Here is a 24,485-nt window from a genome sequence, read left to right as displayed (position 1 = left end):
TAGTAGAACTTTTGAGAGGAGAGGCAGAGGGGGAAAGGCATAAACTGAGAGGCTTTCCCAGGTGAAGGACAGGGCATCCACTTACCAAGCTTGACTGTGGGGAGTCCTTGTGCAAAATTTGTCCAATTGGTAGTTCTGAGGTGAGGCAAGCAGGTCTATCTCTGGGCTCCCCCCATTTGTTTATCAAAATGTTGAATATCTTTGGTTCTAGTTTTCACTCTTGTGGGTCCATGAGATTTCTGCTTAGGTCGTCTGCCAGTGTATTTAGCTGGCCTGGCAGGAATTGAGCTTGTACCTACACTTGGTAGCTCAAGGCTGTGTTCCACAGAGCCATGGCTAGTCTGCAGAGCGGGTATGAGTGAGTTCCCCCCTGCTTGTTTATATACCACATAACAGTGGTGTTGTCCGTCTTTACCAATAATTGTCCTGGAAGAATGTGGTCCTTGAAGAGAATTCTGTACAGCTAACATTTCTTTTTGATTGATATACAGGTGCATTTGACTCTGGTTCCATTTGCCCTGAATGCACTGCCCTGCCAAGTGAGCCCCCCATGCATAGACTGATGCATCTGTTGTTAGGGTTTGGGCGGTAGGGCATAGAGTGAATGGCAGTCCCTTGTTGAGGTGGCAGGCCTCTGCCCACCAAAGGAACTCTGTCATTATACAAGGAATGATAGGAATCATTGACTCCAGGTCCTGAGAATGTTGACACCATAAGCTTTTTAGATACCATTGCAGTTTCCTCATATGCAGTCTTGCATATGGAATTAGTAGAATGCAGGAGGCCATGAACCCCAGGGATTGCAGTATTTTCCCTGCAGATAGCTGGGTCTTTGTGGCCAGTAGTTTGAAGTAGGCTGTCAAATAAACTTGTTTCTCTGGTGTAAGGTAGGCCATCTGGGAAGTTGTATTCAAGCTTGCTCGCAGGAATACAATTTGTTGGCAGGGTACTAGGTGTGATTTATTTACATTTATGGTGTACCCCAGTGAGGTTAGCAGTTTCTTTACAAATGCCAGATGATTTAATAATATGTCCTGGCTTTCTGCCTGAATTAGACAATCGTCCAGGTATGGGTATATTTGAATATCTCTTTGCCTGCAGAATGCAATGACTGGAGCTAGGCACTTTGTGAATACCCTGGGCGCAGTAGATAAGCCAAAGAGCAGTGCAGAGAACTGATAGTGCATGTAGCCTGATCTGAAGCGTAGGTATTTTCTGCAAGATTCCCTTATTGGGATGTGCAGGCAAGTTTCCTTTAAATCCAATGTTGTCAACCAGGCACTTTTGCCTAGCATGGGAAGCAGCTGGTGAAGAGTTAGCATTTTGAATTTTGGGATTACCAAAAGGGTGTTTAGGATTGACAGGTCCAGGATAAGATGCCAGGAATGGTCTTTTCTGGGTACCATGAAAAGTCTTGAGTAAAAACCTTGTCCCAGTTCCTCTTCTGGGACAGGCTGAATAGCCCTGATACTTAGAAGAGAGAGAACCTGCTGTTGAGCCTCTGCCCACTGATTTGGGGGTAGGTCTGGCCAACCATTTGGGGTTGGTAAGGTGTGGAAGTGGAATCTGCATCCTTGGGAAACTATATTTAAAACCCATCTGTCTTTGGTAATGAGTTCCCCGTTTTTTTGCATGGAAGGCGATCTTTCCCCCTAAAGGAGAAGTCAGTTGAGCAGGGCTTGGGAAGGTTTATGGTTAAGTCATTGTGACAGTTTACCATAAGGGGGTAGTCTTACTACTTCCAGCTTTGGAAGTGGGAGCCACCCACTGCTTAGGACTGTGAGTACCTTGAGACTGAAGCCTGGGTGGTCTTGCTGGTCCCGGGTTTGGACAGAGAAGGCCTGGAAGAGACAGGAAAGGACCAATTCTTAGAAGGTCAATGCCTACTAAATCTGGGAGGCTGTACCTGCAGGAAATCTTTTAACAGTTTGCATAGATTTAGCTTTTTCCTCCATCGTTTTAAGTACTTCTGCTTTGTTGCCAAATAGCTGGTCTTGGTTTAAGGGAGTATCCAGTAATTTAGCTTTAACATGATCTGGCAAACTTTGCTCCTTAAGCCAAGCATGCCTTCTAAGTACAGATCCAGTGACAGCAGCCTTGCAAGATGCCTCTAAGGAGTCAAAACGACACTGCAAAGTATGTTTACCAACTTGTTCAGCAGAATGCATTAAATCCTGTAACTCTTTATTCTCAGCACAGTCAGGAATCAACATAATTTTCTGTTTAAGCAATCCAATAATATGCTGCTGATACTTTTAACATACGAAACTGGCAGTTTAAGGCCCTAATGGCCAAAGTAGCAGAAGTGTATACCTTCTTACCCCATCTGTCCAGGGCCCTGGAATCTCTATCAGAGGGGGTAGGGTTTTTGGCAGTAGTAGCCTTAATGCCTTTGGGTGCCTGTGAAATTGTCTCTGGATCCGCAGTAGGATTCTTACAGAGGAACTTGAGAGAGTCAGGTACCCTGTAATACCGGTCAGCTTTCCTGTGAGTCGGAGGTAAAGTGTCTGGGGCCAGGCTAGATTCCAAGAAGGCATCATCTACAATGTCCAGTACAGGAGGATAGCTAAAAGCCTGTGTTGAGGTAGGAGTAAGAATTCCCCCTAAAGGAGAAGTCAGTTGAGCAGGGCTTGGGAAGGACCCCCTTTTTGGAGTCATCCTGGCTTTCCCAGCGGAAATGCTCCTTAAGAGTTTGCAAAGTTTCACCAAAAGAGAACTCTTCTGGAGGGGAAGCAGAGGGAATGGAGTCCTCTGCATCAGAATCCTCATAGGTAGACAAGGGCAAATCCTGGTCACCAGAAGAAACAGAAATTTCAGAATCCTGATCAGAAGAATCAGAAGGAAAATCAGTTCTAGGTCTCTTAGAGGGAGAAGGCTGGCTTCCCCCGATTAGAGTAATAAAGTCTTCAGCCATTCTTATCATTTGTTTTTAGGCATAGGGGCTTGACCATGCGGTCTGGGCGTCGGTTTTCTAGGCGTGGATCAAGTTTTAGGCCTTGAAGAAGAAGATGGCGTCAGTTTTGATATGCAAGTCAGTAGGCCTGAGTACACCCTCAGAAGCTGGTGCCTGCACACAGGCTCCGGACCCATCCAAGGTAGAGATATCCGCATGTTCCATATTCGAAAAAGCATCTTGCGGCATACCGGACTCCAAATGGGTCTCAGTAGAGGCCTGCGAATCTGAAGTAGCGGGTATCAGGGGCTGCGAAAGTGCCCAAGTACTGGTGAACTGGAGACTAGCTTAACGGAAGCGTCATTGGCAGCTTTGGACCTATGCGGTCTGTTTCTGTCTTTATCTTTCCATTTATTTGGAATGTCGGATGGCTTACCGAAGCCATTTCTGGATAATTGAACCGAGTACCAAAATAGTTTGATGCGAAAATGAACAGATGACAAATAGTTCGAGGATTGAATAAGGCACAAAATTGACAGTGAGGGACGTCGTGGTCTGGGCCTAAGCAAGGAATGCAGTACGAATGAAAATCTTTATGAGGTATTTGCTTTCCACAAGTAATACAATTGTTAACTTTTACTGACATCGGTTTAAAGCAAGAAAAAGGATCCCCAACGGGGTACTTAGCTTTTTTGAAGACTTCGGTTCTGAAAATCGAAAACGGAAATTTCAGGAGTTGGCCGACCGGCGCTTGCGAACTGCTTATGCTTCGGGCACCACACGGAAAGAAAGACTGATGTAATGGCGTCGGCTGCATGCTTTATACCCCTGACTACATGAGACAGCAATCGACACAGGACCCAAGACTTTGATAATCAGGCTGGCTGAGGGCTACCTGCAAGCAGATAACCCTAATGTAATGACTGCAACAGTGAAACACGAAGAATATCATCGATCTATAATTTAAAATTTGATGGCGTTTTGGAGAATGAGGGGAAAATGAACTGTTGGCCTTGTATGAGAACTAATATGGCAGAATGAATTAGAAGTTATGTCCTTACCATAACGTTCCATGTGGAGTGTTCATCTCGCCTTTGTTCTTACACCTGGGTTCGGAGCCGATCCTCGGCTCCGTGTCGGCCGCTTGCAAGCTCTGCATCGAGAAGAAGCTCGAGACTAACCTAACTCCCACAATCCCCCTCTGCCTTTACCTCAGATCTAGTTTGCAAGCAAACCAGGAGTCAGAGAGAGAGCATATTCATGCAAAAAACAAACAACATACTGTACAAGCACTTATCCATATATATATATATACAAGATATACATATATATACAACCACTGCAAAGCAGAAGCCAAATAATCCAGACCAGGCACCAAACTGCACGTTCTTCCTGAGGGTGGGAGGGTGGGAATGTAAGAACAAAGCGAGATGAACACTCCACATGGAGCGTTATGGTAAGGACATAACTTCTAAATGTGAGAGTGTTCGATCTCAGTTTGTTCTTACACCTGGTAGCGTCCCTAGCTCCATGTTCCTGAGGAACTCACGGGAGAACGTTCTTGAGCACAGTGGAACCAAAGGTTGCCCTGTCCCTAGAAACCCTGTGTACCTTGTAATGAGAAATGAACGATGTGGTTTAGACCAAGTGGCAGCTGCACAAATAGTGTCTAATGGTAGGCGAGCTGCATGAGCCAGGGATGTAGAAACTGATCTTGTAGAGTGCCCTTGGGTTTGCCAGGTAAAGTTTGTTCTGAAGAATCATAAGCGAATATAATGCAATCAGTTAGCCATTTGGAAAGGGTTCGTTTAGTAACTGCTACACCTTTCCTGCTATCAGCGAAAGCTACAAAAAGTTGATCAGATTTTCTGTGATCCTTTGTTCTATCCAAGTAAAATCTAAGTTGTCTATGAACATCCAACTTGTGTAACATATACTCCAACTTATTGGAGTGATTTTTGAAAAAGGTAGGCAGTTCAATGGATTGATTAATGTTATTAATAGAGCAGATTTTGGGGAGAAAGGATGGATTAGTGCGAAGAGATACTCTGTCAGAATGAAAGATCAGATAAGGGTGTTTAATGGAAAGAGCCTGAAGCTCAGACACTCGCCTAGCGGATGTAATGGCTACCAAAAAGAGGGTCTTCCACGACAAATACTTCAATGAACAAGAGGAGGCTGGCTCAAATGGAGGCAGCATCAACTTAGATAATAAGAAATTTAGATTCCAAGGAGATGTAGGAGTTCTAACTGGTGGTCTAATATGGAATGATCCTTTCAAAAAGGCCTTACAAAGTCTGTGAGCCATAACAGGTGCCCCACATTCTTCCACATGAAAGTTGGAAATGGCAGCCAATTGCACCCTTAAAGTGGCTGGAGAAGCTCCTTGGTGAAACAATTCTGTCAAAAACTCCAAGATCTTGTTTAAAGGAGCTATAATGGGGTCCAAATGTTGTGTATTTGCCCAGAACACAAAACGCTTCCATTTACTAGTGTAGGTCTTTGTAGTGGAAGCTTTATGAGAAGCTATTAGTATATTCTGAACTGCAGGTGAGAGAAGATCAGACCTGGCTAAGTAGGGAAGCGGAGCAGCCAAGCTGCTAGGTGGAGTGACAAGAGCGAGGGGTGGGGAGCCCCTGACGAGTGGGTCAGTAGATCTGGTTCCGGGTCCAGCATCCAGGGTCCCCGAATGCGATGTGCCAGAAGAAAGGGGAACCAAATTTGAAGAGGCCAGAATGGGGCAATGAGGATTATCGTCCTTTGCAAGTTGTTGGCTTTCTGCAGAAACTTTGCAATTAGGGGAAAGGGAGGAAAAGCGTACAGAAGACCCGGGGGCCAATCGTGAACCAGCGTGTCCCTGGGGACTTCCCCTGGAGGGGGTAATAGGGCAAAGTAGCTCCTGCATTTGGCGTTCATTGGAGACGCGAAAAGATCGCAGGAAGGCTACAAACAATGATATAGAAAAATATAATTCTCAAGAATACAAGAAAAAATCTTTAAATCTTAGCTTTAGGTGCTCGAGCTCGATCAAGTGATGCGGACGCTGCAGCGGCAAACTAGATCTGAGGTAAAGGCAGAGGGGGATTGTGGGAGTTAGGTTAGTCTCGAGCTTCTTCTCGATGCAGAGCTTGCAAGCGGCCGACACGGAGCCGAGGATTGGCTCCGAACCCAGGTGTAAGAACAAACGGCGAGATCGAACACTCTCACATCCAGCTTTACAAAGGACTTCTTTGGGTGCTGCATCAGTAAACTATGCCACTGCTTGAAATGGGGATCAGAAATGGAAAACCCAAGTCAATAACTTGACAGGATGCAAAGTGCAACAGAAGTTGGGCAACATGCAGAAAATTTACAGTGGTTACAATGTTTGTGAACAGGACTAACTGGAAATGACCTTAAAAAGCAGTTTCTCACTTTGCTGAAGTGATACAGACTGAAAGCATAAGAAACTAAAATTTGAGCAGCTATCCTGAAGGCATTTTGGGAGGGAAAATGTTAATCCCAATTACACAATTGATAAAATAAAGGCACTACCAGTAAGACTAAGATATCAAAACAATGGGTGAAGCTGACAACCTTTGGGGGAAAAAAAATCAAAACAGACTGAGAAAACAGTCCTGTCTGTATGACTGACTCCTGGTATAAGATGACTAGAGAAACTACAGAGCTCAACACTAGCTTGAGACTTACCGGAAATGACGACTTGGTGCTGATGTACATTAAACAGGACTGTGCATCAGAGTATCACTAATGTTCCACATGTGACAAATAAGTGGACTAACCTACTGTCTGTATGCCATAAAAGGGCAATTTGTTCTTTATATTTTTTTTCTTCAGGGTGGCTTTCTACTATAGTCTGAGAAAAGTTGGCATGCTTTAGCCATGTGTAACCAGGTTCTGAAGTTGTAATATTGACAGTTAAAGGAATATACACAGTGATGTTTTAAATGCACCCTAAAGTGAGAGATGTTTCGCTATACTATGTTTAATGATAAAGTAGGTTACAACAGCATACTAAGGCTTTCAACCGTATGCGATTGGGACATGGTATAACTTAGGATCTCTAATGCGGAGTCCAGTATGAAAATGATGCAGAAGATGCTATTCAGTTTGAGCCTCAAGCACTTAGTTCTGACATAAATGTTATGTTTTACATGTCAAATAATCTCTTAATTTACAGACTGTAGGAAGGGTGACACTTTAAACAAATTAAAAGTATTTTAGTTACCTGCTATATTTTTATTACATTTAACCAAGTGTCTGAAGGGGTATGGCATTACATAGGAGGTCTAAATACTGTGCGAGAAATGGGAACTGTATATAAGAAGAGACTATATTAAAATATGAAACAAAACCATTTGTGAGTACAAAGGTTACATTTTTTCAGGGTGGGTAGATAAGGTTACTCCACTGCAGCTATTATGATTAATTAATGGTAATGTTATCATGCCTCTAATGAAAATGAAGGGCAGCCCTGTAGATGTTTATAATTTAATATAATAGTCAAGTAGTTATTATGCTGACTGGGCAGTCTTAGTTTGAGTGAAATAAGTTGATAAAAGCTTGTTACTAAGAATAGGACAATATATAATGGAAGAAAGTTAAGTAGTCCAAAGAATGAGGAGGATGGAAATGTGCTGTTTGCCTTTTTGAACTGACAATGCTCACCATTTCTGTCAAGAAATAAAAAGGCAAACTGCTCAGAATTGTAAGAAGAACCTGAGTGGTACAGAAGGAAATTAATGCAGTAAGATGGTTGTGTTTAGTTATCAGAGTATTTTTGGCATTAGGATATCATGCTTCAGGTGTTACAAATCTAATCTTTGTGGAAATGCAACTGTTTTAATTTTTTTGCTGTATTTTGTCTAGTGTGAGGGATAAAAATCAAGGGAATGGTCTAAACAAAAGTAAAGGTGTCCAGACAGTGTCACTTGGGTTAATGAGCTAGGAAAACGATCACAGAAGATTTATGGCTTGGCAGGTGTAAACCATTGCATCATTCTGAGCAACACAAACTATTTTACTGGAAACTAAGATCAGAAGTAAAAATCAAAAGGGCGTTTGAACCAATGATGAGGTTTTTATTAGATTCAAAATAACTAATATTATCAGGACAAAGGGTTGCATGCAAATCTAATTTAGGTATGCTAAGATATCAATGTTGTTGTTGTGTCTTTCGGCTTTTCCCGGTTAGGGGACGCCACAGCGGAACTCTGGTCCGCTAATGATTGGTAGTGGATTTTTATGTACCGGGTTACCAGCCCTGACGCACAACCTTCAATGAAGGCACGCCCCATTCACGTATGCATCCACACAGAAGATGTTCTAGCTGAGAATCGAACGGGACGTCTTGCTATGAGGCGACAATGCTACCGCAGCACCACCTGAACTCTGGAGTAGTATATTCTTGCATCTAAAAGGGCAAGGCAAACCATAAAATAAAAACTAGACAGCTACTGAACCATGAGATAAGATCACCCTCAAAACCTCTATCAGACAATCTTTAAAACAGAACAGTGGTCAATGCCATTAAAACTGCTGATATCAGTAAGCATCCCACCCTCACCCCGATATTAGTGTGTACAAAGTGGCATGCTAAAGAAAAGTAATGGTACTGTACCTGGTCTTGAGGGCACTACATTTGTTTACAACATTACTGCAACTCACTTTCATCTGGTATGAAAACTGAGACAATAAACTTGTTTAACCATTTCTTTAAAAAAAAAAAAAGGGGCAGTAGAGTCAATTATCTGAACACTGATTATCGGAAACTTCGATTATCAGAACCAGCTTTCCAAAGTTTTTGGTAGGAAAAATCATAAATTCTGAATATGTAAACATTATACGTATTTGGTTGATCATGTTTTTTTTTTTTTTAGCTTGTAACCAGCTTGCGTGTGAAAAATATTCTTTATTGTCCACTGGAATCGCTGAATGGTTGAAAACTGTATTCCTACATGCAGAAAAAAGAACAAGATTGTAGACTTTTTTTTTAATCTGGTTCAATTATATGTTTGATTATCCCAACTACCCTAGGTCCCAATTAGTTTGGATAATCGACTACTGTAGGACCATGAACACATTTTGGGAATTATTCTGTGAGCAAGCCAGCAAGTTAAAGGTGAACTTCAATCATATTACACAAACAACCAAAACAATCAAGAAATGTGTCACCAAGCAGATATTCAACTATCTGCCTTGTACAAGTTTGTGGTCTGCAGCTTGTTTTTTGCATTATTAGCCAGTACCTAGCACAGCATGATAGTAAATATTTGGGAAATAAAACGTTCATACCTTTTCTACCTGATCATATTGCAAAAGTTCACTTGGTTCACTAAGATTAGGCCGTAATGAATCAGGCTCAGCCTCAGCTTTGATATCTGTACCTTGTTTTGCATTTGTCTCTCTTTTTGTTGTTATCTAAATGGAGAGATGAGAGAAAAAGACAACTGTATCATTAAGCTTCAACAAACTGTTTCAAGTGTCCAAACATATGAAAAACTTAGCTAGAGTTTTTTTTTCTACTGCTGCATTGAACAGTGAAGTAAAACATGTATCATACATGTTAAAGGATCATCTCACAAAACAGTAACCAAGGAACATGTAAATCCCATAGGACAACTGTCAAATAACATCTTGACGCATCTCCACCAAATACCTTCAGGAAAAGTCCCCAGAGTCAAAGCAGCCCATACAGAATCTCTAGGGCAGGCCACACATTAAATAATTGACAAAACAGGATGCAAGAAAGTACTCTGAAAACCTGGTCAAAAGGAGCAAAAACAAGAATGTTGAGTATTGAACAGCACTCCAAACTCAATGCAAAAAGCTTCCACTTTCACAAAATGCCAGAAGTCAATCCACAATAAAATGCAGAGTACTCAAATAACATAAGCAAAATGCAAGTAAAATAGAGTATTCACCCGCAGGCCGGCATCCTCGCCATCTATGGACATGTGTAATGTCTTTCATCAGTAACATACACACTATACACAAATACGTTATTTATTTTATAGTGGCAGACTTCAGACCTTTTTATTAGAATGTTTTAAAAAACCTTAGAATTTTACAAGCCCTAAATTAACGACGGAGCCACAAAGCCTGTCCTCCTATGGCTGCTTTACCTTCCATGTCCTAGAATGAGACTTTCAAAACCATTCAAATGGTGACAACTGTTTTAGGGAGGAAAAAGCTAGCTTTGTATACATGGGTTAAATTTGAACACATCAGAAGCATTCTTCAGGCTCAATAAATGTAATTATTATAGACACTATAAAGAGCAACTCAAACAGCCCATTCTTTACATTCACCTAAAAGTGATGAGCTCCGTCTCAGCTGAGAATTCCCAACGTCTGTACAGCTTTACTTTCAAGTTTCCTCTATATTACTCAAATGCATTCTTACACACTTAGTATGAAACAGCAGAAGTGTGAATGAACCCATATTTTTGCTATCAAAGGTCATCAAAGTACAATGGATTCAGAGTACAACAGCCACCATCACATAAACAAGTAAAGAATTTGCCCTCTAATACCCCACAGCTGACAGTCCATTAATGACTTTGATCCTCTGGTGAAACTTAGGCAAATGAAGCACAGCACCAATAAGCTCCCCAGCAGACTGCTACCTGGTGCCTGGCCTTCAGACTTTTATGATGTTAAACGGTTTTCAACCCATAGTAGCTGATGGTCCTCAGCAGCTTCTGGGGTTAACATACAGCACCACTTGTGTGTTCCTGAGGCAGGGTGAGACTATTACCAGTACTATTATCAACATACATTTTTATATTTCTTAAGGTCCTTATACTGCATGCAATAAGAAGCACCAGCATGCTCAATGTGCAACTGTTTGACAATTGGTACTTTATACATTGTGTAAAGACTATGCAAATTAAAGTTTAGAGTTTAACAATGCTTCCCAGTACTCTAGGCTGCTAGTCATTAGCCTTACTCTGGTATAATGGGTGCATTTCATTTTTAGTTATGTAACCTTTAACATTTGGGATCCCCTTTATAGACATGGTTCCTTAGCCCTGGTTTTGGCTTTCCTAAACCCTCAACTGGAGCTCAGCTAGATGAGTCACAAAGTCAATGCAGTCCCGTACCAGCTTTTCCATGAAATGTCTAATCCTCTGTATTTTCATGGTGGCTCATTCTGTAGCCCTTAGTATGTTGTACATCACTTTTTCTGATTAGGTTTATCAGCACACTGCACATGTAATATCTATTAAGTACAACACAGTCAGGATGCAAGAATTACATTTTATTTTCGCTATATTCTTTATGCTGGTTGATACAACAATAGCAGCAGCCTCAATCAGGATGGCCGTCAGCAAAGCAGAATTTCTCATGGCATCTTATTTCATCCACCCCAATAATTGTCTTTTTAGTACTTGATGGTTCCCATGCCCTTACTGGCCTCTACTGCCTCAACAGGGAGTCCTCGTTGGCTAATTTATGACTCGACATAGTCAGCCTTCCCCAGCTATGGGTGATCATCAAAAGACCAGACACAGCGACAACATCCCTGGCTTCTCTAGATGGACCTTTTCACAGCCATATTCCTGATGCAAGTGTATGATCACTGCTACTTTCAGACGTCCCATACTGATCCCAGCAACCAGTTCCTGAAGCCTCATTTTCTGCAGCCACTGGCACACCAGCTTATTAGCCTACGTTTAAAAGGACACCTTCCCAGTTCAGATAATTTGCTCATTCATGATGTTGGATTAAGACAGACTTTCACCCCACAGCTGCTGAAGTATGAAGTCCACCTAATACATAGTACCACAGTCCCTGGTAATGACATATCCAAACAACCTCTTCCTATATGGCAACATTGACAATGGCAGTCCTCTACTGGTTTAGGATGAGTTACAAGTTCTCAGCATAACCACAAATATAGCAACCACACTCTATGATTCATGCCCATGCCCAGCCTCCTCTGCTACTAGTCAGGTACAAAGTTTACAGGAAAGATCTAGAGTCTGCCTTTTGGTTGGTTTTGTTCTAACCTTTTCAGACAAGCTGCCTTGTCATCAATTCTCTGCTGAATGGCATTCCTGTTCTAATTTTACTGGTCCAACCCTTGCTCTCCACATTCCTTCTTCTGGTCAATTGCCCTTGCCTCCACAGTGAATACCTCCCTGGCCATACTCTCCCATTGGTTAATGATTAATCGGTGGGCCTTGGTACCTGGTCATTTTCCAACACCTCACTTAGTCGACAAATCAGAGAGGACCCTCTAACCGTTTACTTTTTTATGCAGGCCTAAATTTCACTGGTATTTTCAAACCTGATGTATAGTGAATTCTTTAATTATGTTAATTCACCACTTACAAATGTCCAAAGCTTGGTGAAATATCAACACAGACAGATACAATTAAATGTCCAAAGCTTGGTGAAATATCAACACAGACAGATACAATTCCATCAAGAATACTTATAACTCTTGGATTAGCTGCTACCACATGGAATCGAGCAAGATGGGCCACCACAACAGCCATGTGCACGTTGAATAATGTGCAGAAATGTTAGATTTAAAGTGATGACACAAACGATCCAAGTGTATAGAGACATGGGCAACTTAATGAATCTAATCCCTATAGTTTTGCACTTTTTGAAAATTTTTATCCAGTTTTGAACATGTGATTCTATAATACTAAGTTGCTTAGCTTAATTTATAATTTTAAATACTAGCTTAATTTATGATTTTTAAATACTCTGGTACAAAACATTTCACCATACAGGAGCAAATCATATTATGGCTGCTGGGCTGCAGCCACCATTAAAAAAAAAAGGGCAGCAGTATTTAAAAACAATAGTCAACTTTCAGATTTATTTCGGGTAATCGTAACTCAGCATATCTGAGATGATTGCAGATTTAAAAAAAAGGAAAATCACAGTTATTTACTTGTGAGGCTGTTTTAACAGCTGCTATATATTAGGCTCAACTCACTAAGTGGTGTACCAGTTTGACCATGTCAAAATGGTCACTGGGCTGCTGCTTGAAGTAGCAAGGAGCTCTTCTGATTGGTGTAGCCTGCCTCAAGTGAATGATGCAGGCTGAGACTGAAAGTAAAAGAAGAAATGAATGCAGGACTGCAGGGAAACAAGTACAGGAGCCAGCTTTTTTTCCCCTTGTTTTAAACATGCACTTAGCTTGCAAATGCCACAGTGTACAAAGGTCAAGTACTAAGTAAATCTTTGTGTGTGTGTGTGTGCGTGTGCGTGTGCATTTTATGTATGGATGTATTGCATGCATGAGATGCATTGTATGTATGGGAAGTAGAGATTTTTAGTATCACAGTATCAAAAATGTTATTAAAAAAAAACTGGCCCATAGTTGCAGGAAACTCTTATCTGATTAAAGCCAATTGTGTGTGTGTGTGTGTGTGTGTGTGTGTGTGTGTGTGTGTGTGTGTGTGTGTGTGTGTGTACATCACCATCATCTTCTTTCAGCTGTTCCCGTTACGGGTCGCCACAGCGGATCATCTGTTTCCATTTCTTCCTGTCCTCTGCATCATGCTCTTTCACACCAACCGCCTGCATGTCCTCTATCACCACATCCATAAACCTTATCTTAGGCCTTCCTCTTACCTGGTAGCTCCATCCTTAGCATCCTTTTTCCAATATACCCAGCATCCCTCCTCAGCACATGTCCAAACCAACGCAATCTCGCCTCTCTTGCTTTGTCTCCAAACTGTTCAACCTGAGCTGACCCTCTAATATACTGATTCCTAATCCTGTCTATACTAGTCACACCCAGTGCAAATCTTAACATCTTTAACTCTGCCACATCCGGCTCTGACTCCTGCCTTTTCATCAATGCCGTCTCCAACTCATATAACATAGCTGGTCTCACTACCCTCTTGTAAATCTTCCCTTTCACTCTTACTGGTACCAGTCTGTCACAAATCACTCCTGACACTCTTCTCCACCCATTTCACCCTGCCTGTACTCTCTTCTTCACCTCTCTTCCACACTCACCATTACTATGAACTGTTGATCCCAAGTACTTAAACTCCACCTTTACCAACTCTACTCCCTGCATCCTCACCATTCCTCTACCCTCCCTCACATTTACACACACATTCTGTTTTAGCCCTGCTGACCTTCATTCCTCTCCTCTCAAGCATATCTCCACCTCTCCAGGGTCTCCTCAACCTGGTCCCTACTCTCACTACATATCACAATGTCATCTGCAAACATCATAGTCCATGGGGCTTCCTGTCTGATCTCATCTGTCAACCTGTCCATCACCACTGCAAATAAGACGTATATTTTATATTTATATATATATATATATATATATATATATATATATATATATATATATAAATACACACACACACACACACACACATATATATATACATATATAGACAGTGGACATGGATATAGTGGATATGGGTGATGTTGAAGGTGATATTCTGACTGTACTAGAAAAACGTGGAACTCATATGGCAATTAAAGCTGAACTAGACAAATGTGAACTCGTACGGCATTTGATGCTGAACTCTTTCAGAAAGTCTGGACTAAATTACTACTGTTCACTTAAAAGTGCACTGGAACTTAGAAACTTACCGTATTGTTTACAGGATTAATTTTATTTTATTTTTCCACTATCCTTATTTAAGTAAGGATTTTAGTCATATTTTATATGGAGTCTTTACTACCTTTATAAGGACACTATGTTTTACTGTCCCACACTGGCCAGCACTAAGTTGATGTACTTTTCCTGGTTTAACTTCCTCATTAAATGTACATACAAGGTTGTATTAATTGTTTTAATTTTTGTTTAATGCTTTTAATATGCATATTGGTTAGTTTTAGTAAGATTTTTTTAGATATATATTTTTAGGGTTCTTGTACACAGACCTGAAGTCTAGAGGGATGAAAGCGATCTTTGTTAACAATAATTTATGGAAACAGATAATGTTATGGACAACATATTTTTTTCTGGATGCCAAAATATACTTTTTTGATTGCAAAATGGTCTAATGTTTAAACATCTCCAACCATGTATTATAATATTTTTGACAAATTCACAGACTTTGTTTAATAATTATCTGTTTAATAAGAAGTACCACATCATTAGTAATTTTATTTAAAGTATATAAGGTTTAAATTATTAGGACATTTAGCAAGTAGGGCAGTACCAGCTCGAATATCACACTGATGAGGATGGAGGAAGGGATTTGAATTTGTTAACATGTATACCATTACACTTTGTTTTACAACCAAATAAACCACTCCCGTAGCTGAAAACAGGTACATTAGTCAAAGTTTGGGATGAAACCATCACTATTTATTTTTGTTTTGTTTGGTTCGCTTGTCTGTGTGCTTAATAAAGGATTTTCAACTGGAAACAGACTGTCTGCCCTGCTTGGATTACTTCTAAATGCCTAATAGAGTTAATAATTCTGCATAATATTAAGAATATTTCAAAATAAGTTTTTATTTTTTTGATTTAGGACATTTTAAGTTTGCTACTTCTACTACTATTTTCTAATTTTTTCTGCTTTTTAATATATAGTGATTAACTAGACATTCAGGAATTGAAAAACTTCACACACAGAAGCTTCTTGTACTGTTTTGTTCTGGACCCACTACACCTGTTTAGTGGCTGTTTGAGACTTAAGGAATACCACAGAGATTTCTTCTTTCTTTGAAGCAGACATTTTCAGATGTCCCTGATCTTTCAAAACGTCTGATATTGTCTCTTATTGTTGTCTTTTCTTTATAAAGTTTTTTTTTTTTGCTTATTTTGGCAAATCAATGAAGACAAATATTTGAGTTTCAGATTTACTAGCATTCAAAATGTATGCTAATGCAATGCCTGTATTTTAGTGAGTTTTTAAATTTATAAAGGCAGTGGCTTTTCCCTAATATTAGTAGTCAGTCCACAATTACTTTTATCTTTCTCTCCGATTCTTGAGCTAGGAGGTAGAGCGGTACAGGTGGGAGTCTGGAGTGGAAACTTGTAGTGGGTTGGACTCTGTATTCTGATGGCAGTGTGCTGTCAGGATAATTTTGTGTGTGGCAGTTACTCAGAACTCATCCAATGGATACAGTCGCAGTCATACAAGTGGCTGTAACTGATGGCCATATGTGTGTGTGCGTGTGTGTGTGTGTGTGTGTGTGTGTGTGTGTGTGCGTGTGTGTGTGTGGTGGGTGCAAATGCTCAAAACTGCCCAGATTTTGCAGAATTTTGTCTGTTATTTTGTTAAAGCTTATACTTTTTTTTTCGGGCAAATTAATGAGGACTGCAGCATAAGTTATAATGACACACATTTGAATTTCAGAGACTTGACTTAGCCTTCAAAACAGCATGATAATGCAAAGGCTTTTATTCTACCAAGTTTCTGTTTTACATAAAGCTTATAGCTGTTCCCAGTTTTGGTCCTTTGTACATCATTTTCAACTTTTTATTCTTGAATCTTAGGATGAGAGGAATGTGGGGAGGGGGATGCAGTGGCCTTTTGACTGTATTCTGACAGCAGTGAGCTGAAAGGATAAACTCATATGTAGCAGTTATTTGTGTATTAATTAATTTGGCGCACTCAGAGTTCTGCAGTGTACAGTGGCAGTCATACAACTTCCTGCTGTTTGTGTGTAGTGGGGGGGTAAATAAGTTATTGTGGTCAGGTATTATTATTATCATTTTATGACATTGATATCTTAAGTGTATACAGTCAATAAAGTTGTCTATCTGTGGATGAAGGTGACTGACACTGTTTCATTTTTCAAGTTACAAGTAATGTGCATTTTTGTGAAATACTTTACCTGTTTTTAACTCAATCAAATATGCAGTCAATAAAGTGGTAGTAACTGATTATGGGGACTGTCTATGAAGAAAATGACCGTGTGCGTGTCTAAGTAGAGAGATTTTGGTGTGTATCTGTAAGTAACAAGTTGCCAAGAGGCTTCTCAAGGCTTTACCGGTAGCCCAGCTTCTTCATTGACATCCCACCGTACCTTTATTAAGGCAGCCTACCTGGTCATCCATTTATTCTTGGCTTCCCAAGGGTAGTTTATTCGTGGACATTTTTCCTCCTCTGCATAGGAGCTTGAATACCCAGGTCCCACAGACAATCATTTTCCTGCTGGATATCTTTCCATTGAAAGTATTTCATCATTTTGTAAATGGTATTGCCAAAAGTGAGGAACGTAGAACTCTAATGACCATGTTGTTTTTTAAGCGGGGACAAGGACATTCTTTTCCCCCCAAAAGGACTACACTCCATTCTTTTTAGCAGTGAGTCTGAACACTTGGGCAGTACCCTTGAAGGAGTATCAGCAGGGATGTTAACAATAGCATCCAATTTGCAGTCATCAGCAAACATGGTCAGCCAAAGGCCTTTCATAACAGCGAAGTGGATGCAAAAGAAGAATATTCCCAGGACAGAGCCCTGAAAGACCTACTAATTACTTAGTCGATGCAGGATGTACTACCAATTCCCATTGTACAGATTCAGTCATTGAGCCACTTGGCTCTTTATTATATACAAAAGTGTTACTGCGCAGCTGACTAGGCTCGCTGATGATAGTAACATGACAAACTGCGTCCTATGCGTGTCCAGGGAGGGAGTGTAAACAGACAGACTTGTACTATCCATGCAAATAGAGTAAGTCAGCAAAAACTGTAGATAAAACATATTACTAATTTCATACATCTAGGGAAGGCAGATTCCCCATTCCCACAGCAATGAATTTCAGCCCATTTATCAACCAGATCTTTGAAATGTTTAAGGGATTTACTCAGAAAATACAGTCAAGAGTTTGATGCCTTCAAACATCAGAGAAAAACTAGTGAAGGTGCATATCAACTGTAATATGGGACACCTGCATCATTGCAGGTCAGTACCTATATTGGTATGAGACTAACAATGGATTCCCTAAGGGAAGAGGACAGCTGTGGAAACATGTCTAGAGTAATGCAGCTTCAGTGGTGAGAAAATTAAGTTATGTACTCACTCACCATAACTAGTCATCTGTGTTGTCCATTTTCATTCTTCCTCAATGAATGAGTTATGGATCAGATCCTCAGATCAACTTGGCTGCATAATACAGATTTTGAATCCAACTCATGAGCTCCTCCCTCTATCCATAATGCCCTAGTCCATCCCCAACACCTCAGAATGAGTTTGCTGCCACAAAGCTTTCACTAAGTAATAAAAGAAGAAAACAGAAATTAAGAGTAGGGCTCAAACCTGAAACTACAGGTCCCAACAAAAGAACCATCAGGTCACTCCAAAAGATGACAGGAAGGGGGAAAGTTGAGGACGAGTGAAAATAAACAACACAGATGCCTAGTTATGGTGAGCACATAACTTTTAAATCTGAGGTTGCCCTTTTCATTCTTCCTCAATGAATAGGAGAGTCCCCAGCTATGTAAATCTTGGGTGGCCCTGATGGGAGTATATTCCGGAGAACCACTAAACCAAAGGCAGCTCTACTTCTGGAAATTAGGTCCAATTGGTAATGAGTAACAAAGGCATGAGCACTGGACCATGTGGCTGCTGCACAAATATCATGGATAGAAGTTCTTGACCAAAAAGCAGATGAAATGGCCATGGATCTAGTTGAATGGAGTTTAGACATTCTTGGTAGAGAATGGCCCTGTTGGGAATAAATCCAGGAAATGTAGTTAGTTATCCATTTGGCCAATGTAACTTTAGAAATTGGAGAACCCAGCTGACTTGGTGAAAAGGAGATGAACAGCTGGTATGTTTTTCTGAATTTTTTGATAGAAACGCAATTGTCTATGCACATCCAGATGTGGTCACCTGTATTCTCCTTTGTTTGAAAAATCTAGGGTAAATGAATGATTTGGTTAATATTAGATTCACAAGCCACTTTAGGTATTTAAGAAGAAGAAAAAAAAGAAGGGTTGGTTCGTAAAGTAACCCTAACTTTATGAAAAACAATGCAAGGAGTATAGATGAAAGCACCTGAAGTTCAGAAACTCTTTTAACAGAAGTAACAGCCACTAAAAGGACCGTTTTCCAAGAAAGATACTTCAAATCTGTTTTTTCTGAAGGTTCAAAAGATGTTTGAGTCAAACCTTGCAGTACCACTGTTAAATCCCAGGGAGGTGAAGGGTCCTTTACTAGAGTTATAAGCAGGATGGTGCCTTTTAAGAAAACCTTATAATTTGAAAGCAAGTGATCTCCTGAAAGAAAATTCGATATGGCTGCCAATTGTACTTTGATGGTGGAAAAAATAGCCCCTTCATTAAGGAGAAAAAATAGAAAGTCTAGTACAGCCAAGACAGGGGCAATAAAAGGGTCAGTCTTGTTTCTCAGAGCCCAAAATGAAAATATTTTCCATTTACTCCTGTAAATCCTTTTCGTGGAGTTTGTGAGGATAACAGTATGGCACGTACTGGGGAAGAATGCCTGAGTTGTCTGGCTATTAATGAAACTGGAGAAACCATGAGGTTAGTTTGAAGGCTGGGATACTTGGTGATTCATCTGCATAGGATGAGACAGAAGGTCTAGATGTGGGGATCCAGTACCCAGGCAGGATAATAAAGATGAGACAATGGAAGAGGAACCAAACCTGGTGAGGCCAAAAAAGGGCAATGAGGATGATCGACACCTTCAACTGACTGGCATTCTGTAAGAATTTTGGAATCAAAGGTATAGGGGGAATTGGTGTAAAGGAGACAGGAGGGCCAAACATGGACTAGAGCATCTCTCAATGACTCCTCCTGAGGGGGGATCAGGGCAAAGTACCTGCTATACTTGTTGTTGTGGGGAGATGCACAGAGATAACAGCACAGTTGGCCCCAATGACAGGAAATTTCCTCCATCACTGACCGACTGAGAGACCACTTGTGAGGCATCAGAATGAACATGCTGCTTTAAAAGAGGAAAATGTCTCATTTACGGTTTCCTTTTTTCTGTCAGACATCCCAGAAAAACAGCAACTTAATGGGTGCTTTCTTCCTTGTGAACAAAGCTCCTCAGGGTGACTTTGTGAAACAGCATCCCAGAGTCCCTTCCCGAAAGTTGGCAATGGTGTTCTCTCCTACCCCAAAACAACAGGAGAACAGCTGCACTGGATGTGCCTGCTTCTTGGTCCCTACTGGATTCCTGAGGAACAACAGTAGAGGGACTTTGACAAAAATGAGTAGTTCATGGAACACGAATGGCGGCAGCAGATCTAACCATCTGTAGATGAGACAAAGAGAAAGCCAGAGTGAAGAACAAAGCATCTTGGATAACTTTTTTCTTCTTGTGGTTTGGCGATGGATCAATAGTGTTACTGGAACCCAGGTCCACATTCTTGCAACAAAATAAGTCTCATCAGCACATAGCAGAGCCAAGAAGAGAATCAGGGTTACTTCCTGGCTGACAAATTACTTTGAAGTACTTTTTTTTTTTTTTTAACTGACAACCACTGAACACACTAGCCAGAGCTCCTCAACACTGCTATGCAAAAGCAGCAAATGTTTCCTCACAAATAATTAAAATAAAGGAATTCCCACACGGACCCAGGCCTAGCTGTCATCACAAAAAACATGCCTGACAAGTTGTTAGCAGAGTCAGTAAAGAATACTAAAAGCAATTTAAGATTTTGTGGTAAAATATTTAAATGACAGTCCCCAAAAACAATTCCAAGCCCCTAAAAATAAAATCTGAAGTAAAAGTTCACTGTTTTTTCACAAAAAAATATTCTCAAGAACTGCCCTCAGGGAACCAGAAGTCAAAATACCAGTTTTAGGTAAAAGTTTTATTGATCCATCCACCCATAAACCCCTTTTTTCCCCATTTCTGCATATGAGGTCATTGTATCACATCAACAGCTAACAGTCATCTAGACCCAATGATCCCACATACAAGTGGCTAGCCCTTTCACAGTTAAAACTTCTATTGAAATCCATTAGAAATCCCAGAAAATGTCTCAAACAAATCCCAGACAGTGCCTCAAACATTTTTTTTTTATTAAAAGAAACATTTTTTTCTTTACAAACGATGATGAGGGAGGTACTCCCCAGTGAGGTACTTATCTGCACAGTCTTATAGATATACAAACAGATGGTTGATCACCCAAAGCCTGCAAAATATCATACCCTTCATCAGCAAGAAAGTCCTGAACTTTTAGAAACCTAGTCACTGACTTAATCCTGCTTCATACAAGGCAGTGGCAGGTGTGTGAGGAAGGTGCCCTAAACCTTTGGAAGCTGGCTGGTCTGATCCTTGGCAGGACATCGCATACAGCTTAAGCTACTGCAGCAGTGATCTAATGATGAACATCAAGACAAACTGTCTTCATCAATTATTATCATGCTGGTGATCCTTAATCCTACCAACCAGACCATCTATCAATACCATGGGTTCATTGGTAAATACTAGGCTAGCTGCCCATTTTAAGCCTAGACGATTTCTCTTTTTGGGCTCAAAATAACCTATCCCATTTGGTTATAATTTGGTTATAATTGGTTGATAATTATATACTACCCCTAATAAAAATAACTGGGATCACAGCATAGATGATTTGAAGGGACCCATACATGGTTCATAGGTAGGTGTACTAGGCTATTGGCCAAAGGGCCTACGTAAGCCTAGCCAACAAGGTTCCCTGGCTTATGCCACCCAAGAAAGTTATTTTCCTGTGCACTGTCGAGCAGAGACACAGAAGTGATCCCCGGGGTGTATTTTCTATTTCCCATCTACTCATCAAGATTTTTCTTGAAGAGCGCTAATGAAGAACTTTGTTTGACATAGATGGGTAGCCTGTTCCAGAGTATGGGAAGTCTCTGGGATAGGAATCTATCCCTCCAGCATGTCCTGTTTATTGTGGTGACAAGGTTTAGGTCCCTAGAGCGTGCAGCTCGGAGGGATTGGGATTTCTTTAGGTGTAGCATGTCCAACAGCTCTGGGTTTGACACAGCTTTATATGTTAGGCAGAGATCACCTTGGAGTAGGCGATATGCTACGGAGTAAAGCTGGAGATTTTGAAACTGTCAGTGTAGGGCATTTGTTTGAGTCCAGTAATCCTCTTTGTGAGGTACTTCTGTGGCCTTTCCAGCTGCTGCTGATGTCTTGTGAGGTACATTCCAAAATGGGCATTGTACTCTACAATGAGTCTAATGAGTGTCGAGTAGACGGGAACGATTACCTCTTTTTTCCTGGATCAGAACCCTTTTATGAGGTGTGCCACGTAGAAGGACTTCCTGACTACTGTGGCAATGTGACTATCAAAGGAGAGACTACTGTCCACCTGGGTCCCAAGGTCTCATCACGCATTTGGTGTTAAGCAGATTTCTGCCTATGTGGTAGCTCATGGGTACAGAGTTTTTACCAAAGGGGATGACACTGCACTTTTTGGCATTGAGCTTGAGGCCATGGCTCTGACACCAGGCATCTGTCTCAGAGAGGCATTCTGTAGGATGTTCACATCATTTGGGGTCTTGACTATGGCTCTTAGTTTGCAGTCATCTGCGAACTTCGTTAGCCAGAGGACTTCTGTGTTAGCCTGTACTTCAGAGAAGTAGATACCAAACAGGAGCGGTCCCAGGACGGAACCCTGTGGTACTCCACTTGTCACTGGTTTGAGGACAGATTTGGAGTCTGCAACTTTTACAGTGTGGGTTCTGTCAGTGAGCCAGTTGGCAACCCATCTTGTGACGTAGGGATTTATGCCTAGTTTGAGTTTAGCTATAATTTTTACATAATATATGGGATAAACCATTTAGATGTTGCATCTGTCCATGTAGTACAGGGGGCAGTCCTTTTCTGTTTCCCACCCACAGATCTAAGTTGTGCTCAAAAACGGACAGGGATGAACTTTGTTTTATGTGGATGAGAGTCTGATCCATAATAATAAATACTTACAAGGTAACCATTCCTTCATACACTGGGGTTCATTTAACCTTTGATTATGTTTATATATACTGCTCTCCATATTTCTTGCAAACATTTTCCTTGACCATTTTATAAGTGTTCTATCACTTACAAATATGCTACTGACTCCCAATATTACTTTGTACTTACGCCATTAAGTATTGTTTCCATCTCTAACAATCATACAATTAAATATTTATACTGCCACAGATGTTTGTTCAACCTTCCCATATGCTTCCATCTTCTATTAATTTCACCTGATTGTCAAGACTTTAAGCTGACCAACTTACCTTGGAATTTCAACAAGATTTAACTATCGTTTATCTTTACGAATACAGTGTAAAGTTAAAAAAAAGGCTCTCGTGTATAGTCACTTAACAATGATCGTAAATCTGACATAACCAGCTAACATTCTTTACATGTTAAGCTCAACTAACAGTCTTCATTCATGACAGTCAGATTTACATGTCCTGAATCAAAAGCCAAACTTATTATATAATATAGTTTAATATCTGCATTCAATGGCTATTAGTTTGTAATTAATTATTTCTTCCATCCATTATTTAAAAAAAACTCTTAAAAGGGATTATTGTAACAATATTTTTATATTACATGTAAAACAAAATCATTGGAAGTATAAATCTCTCATCACATCTCTGACTGCATTTATCTTTGAGATTCACAACCAGCAAACTGCATCCTTAAAGGCAAACTATGTCATGACAAGCCTCTTCTATAATTACTGCTATGGGATGGCAGCCTCAAAAGCATCAACTTAAAATGTAAATTCAGAACACAGAAACACTAGTAATCTTTGGAGTAACTATAAAAACAACCATTTCTCAAAGCAATGCAACAATCTGTTATAAACTATAAAAATGGGGACTTCAAACTGAGATGCCATCTGTGTAGCTTGCATGTTTACTCTACCCTGTCTTCCCCAACTTAGAGAAAAAAAAAAGAACAAGACTTGAATCTCCATTCATAAGCAGTGTTGATTAGTTGCTAGAAATGTTCATGACTGTATCTATACTGACTTCCAAGAAATACAGAGAGAAGAAATACGTCTGTTCCACTTTCTCCAAAGGGGCTGCTCATAATGAACATGACAACAGGGACTCAAGCCTCCTTAAGACAGTGTGGATTCTGAGACCAAAAAAATTCAGCTTATTATGGTGAAACTGTGTGAAAGCAGACATTTGGCTAAATAATCAGACAAAAATAATGTTAAAGGACAATGAAAAAACTAGCAACTAAAATGTAGATACGATGAACAGGGTAAACACTAATGAAATGACTACTGAAGCTATGCAGTTAAATATACAGGATTTGGTAGAGTGAGTGCAGGGCAACAAAAATTTTCATTTCAAGGGAATCCCAGATCAAGAAGGGAGTGACTTCGATGTATATAAAAGTCCTTGCAGAGTGGTCTAGTATTTCCTCTCAAGAAATGTTAACTGAAAGGGTCAACAAGGCTTTTATGACAGTCGCAATAAGGATTATGATGAGACCAGTGCTGCTAAGATTTGCCACATTTAATCTTAATTAAAAGTCAGGTGAGATTTGAGGTTACCAGGCAAAATAGTTAAGATGTGCATGACTAGGGTGCTATGTGATGATTACAGTGCCCGAACTAGAAAAATGTGAGCAAAATTTCTGCTGGCAATAAGGACAGGAAGGCAGCATAAACTTAAATTTAGATTCCTATATCCTGGATTTGAATCTTAGTAGGCTGTA

The 24,485-nt window shown here is 40.4% G+C and overlaps 1 protein-coding gene across 6 annotated transcripts in view; it reads right to left on the bottom strand.

Annotated features, from left to right (window-relative positions):
* Positions 1-24,485, bottom strand: part of OXR1 (oxidation resistance 1) — a 4,227,902-nt gene that overhangs the window by 478,531 nt on the left and 3,724,886 nt on the right. For all 6 annotated transcript variants that reach the window (XM_044065701.1, XM_044065702.1, XM_044065703.1 and 3 more), the window contains one exon: positions 9,188-9,313. In XM_044065701.1, coding sequence (XP_043921636.1) covers positions 9,188-9,313 — 126 coding nt within the window. The remainder of the gene's footprint in view (positions 1-9,187; positions 9,314-24,485) is intronic.

Source organism: Protopterus annectens, chromosome 3.part0 (genome assembly GCF_019279795.1).
Source record: "Protopterus annectens isolate FY-2018-M chromosome 3.part0, PAN1.0, whole genome shotgun sequence".
Classification (NCBI taxonomy): Eukaryota; Metazoa; Chordata; order Ceratodontiformes; family Protopteridae; genus Protopterus; species Protopterus annectens.
This window is presented reverse-complemented; position numbering and strand designations above follow the sequence as displayed.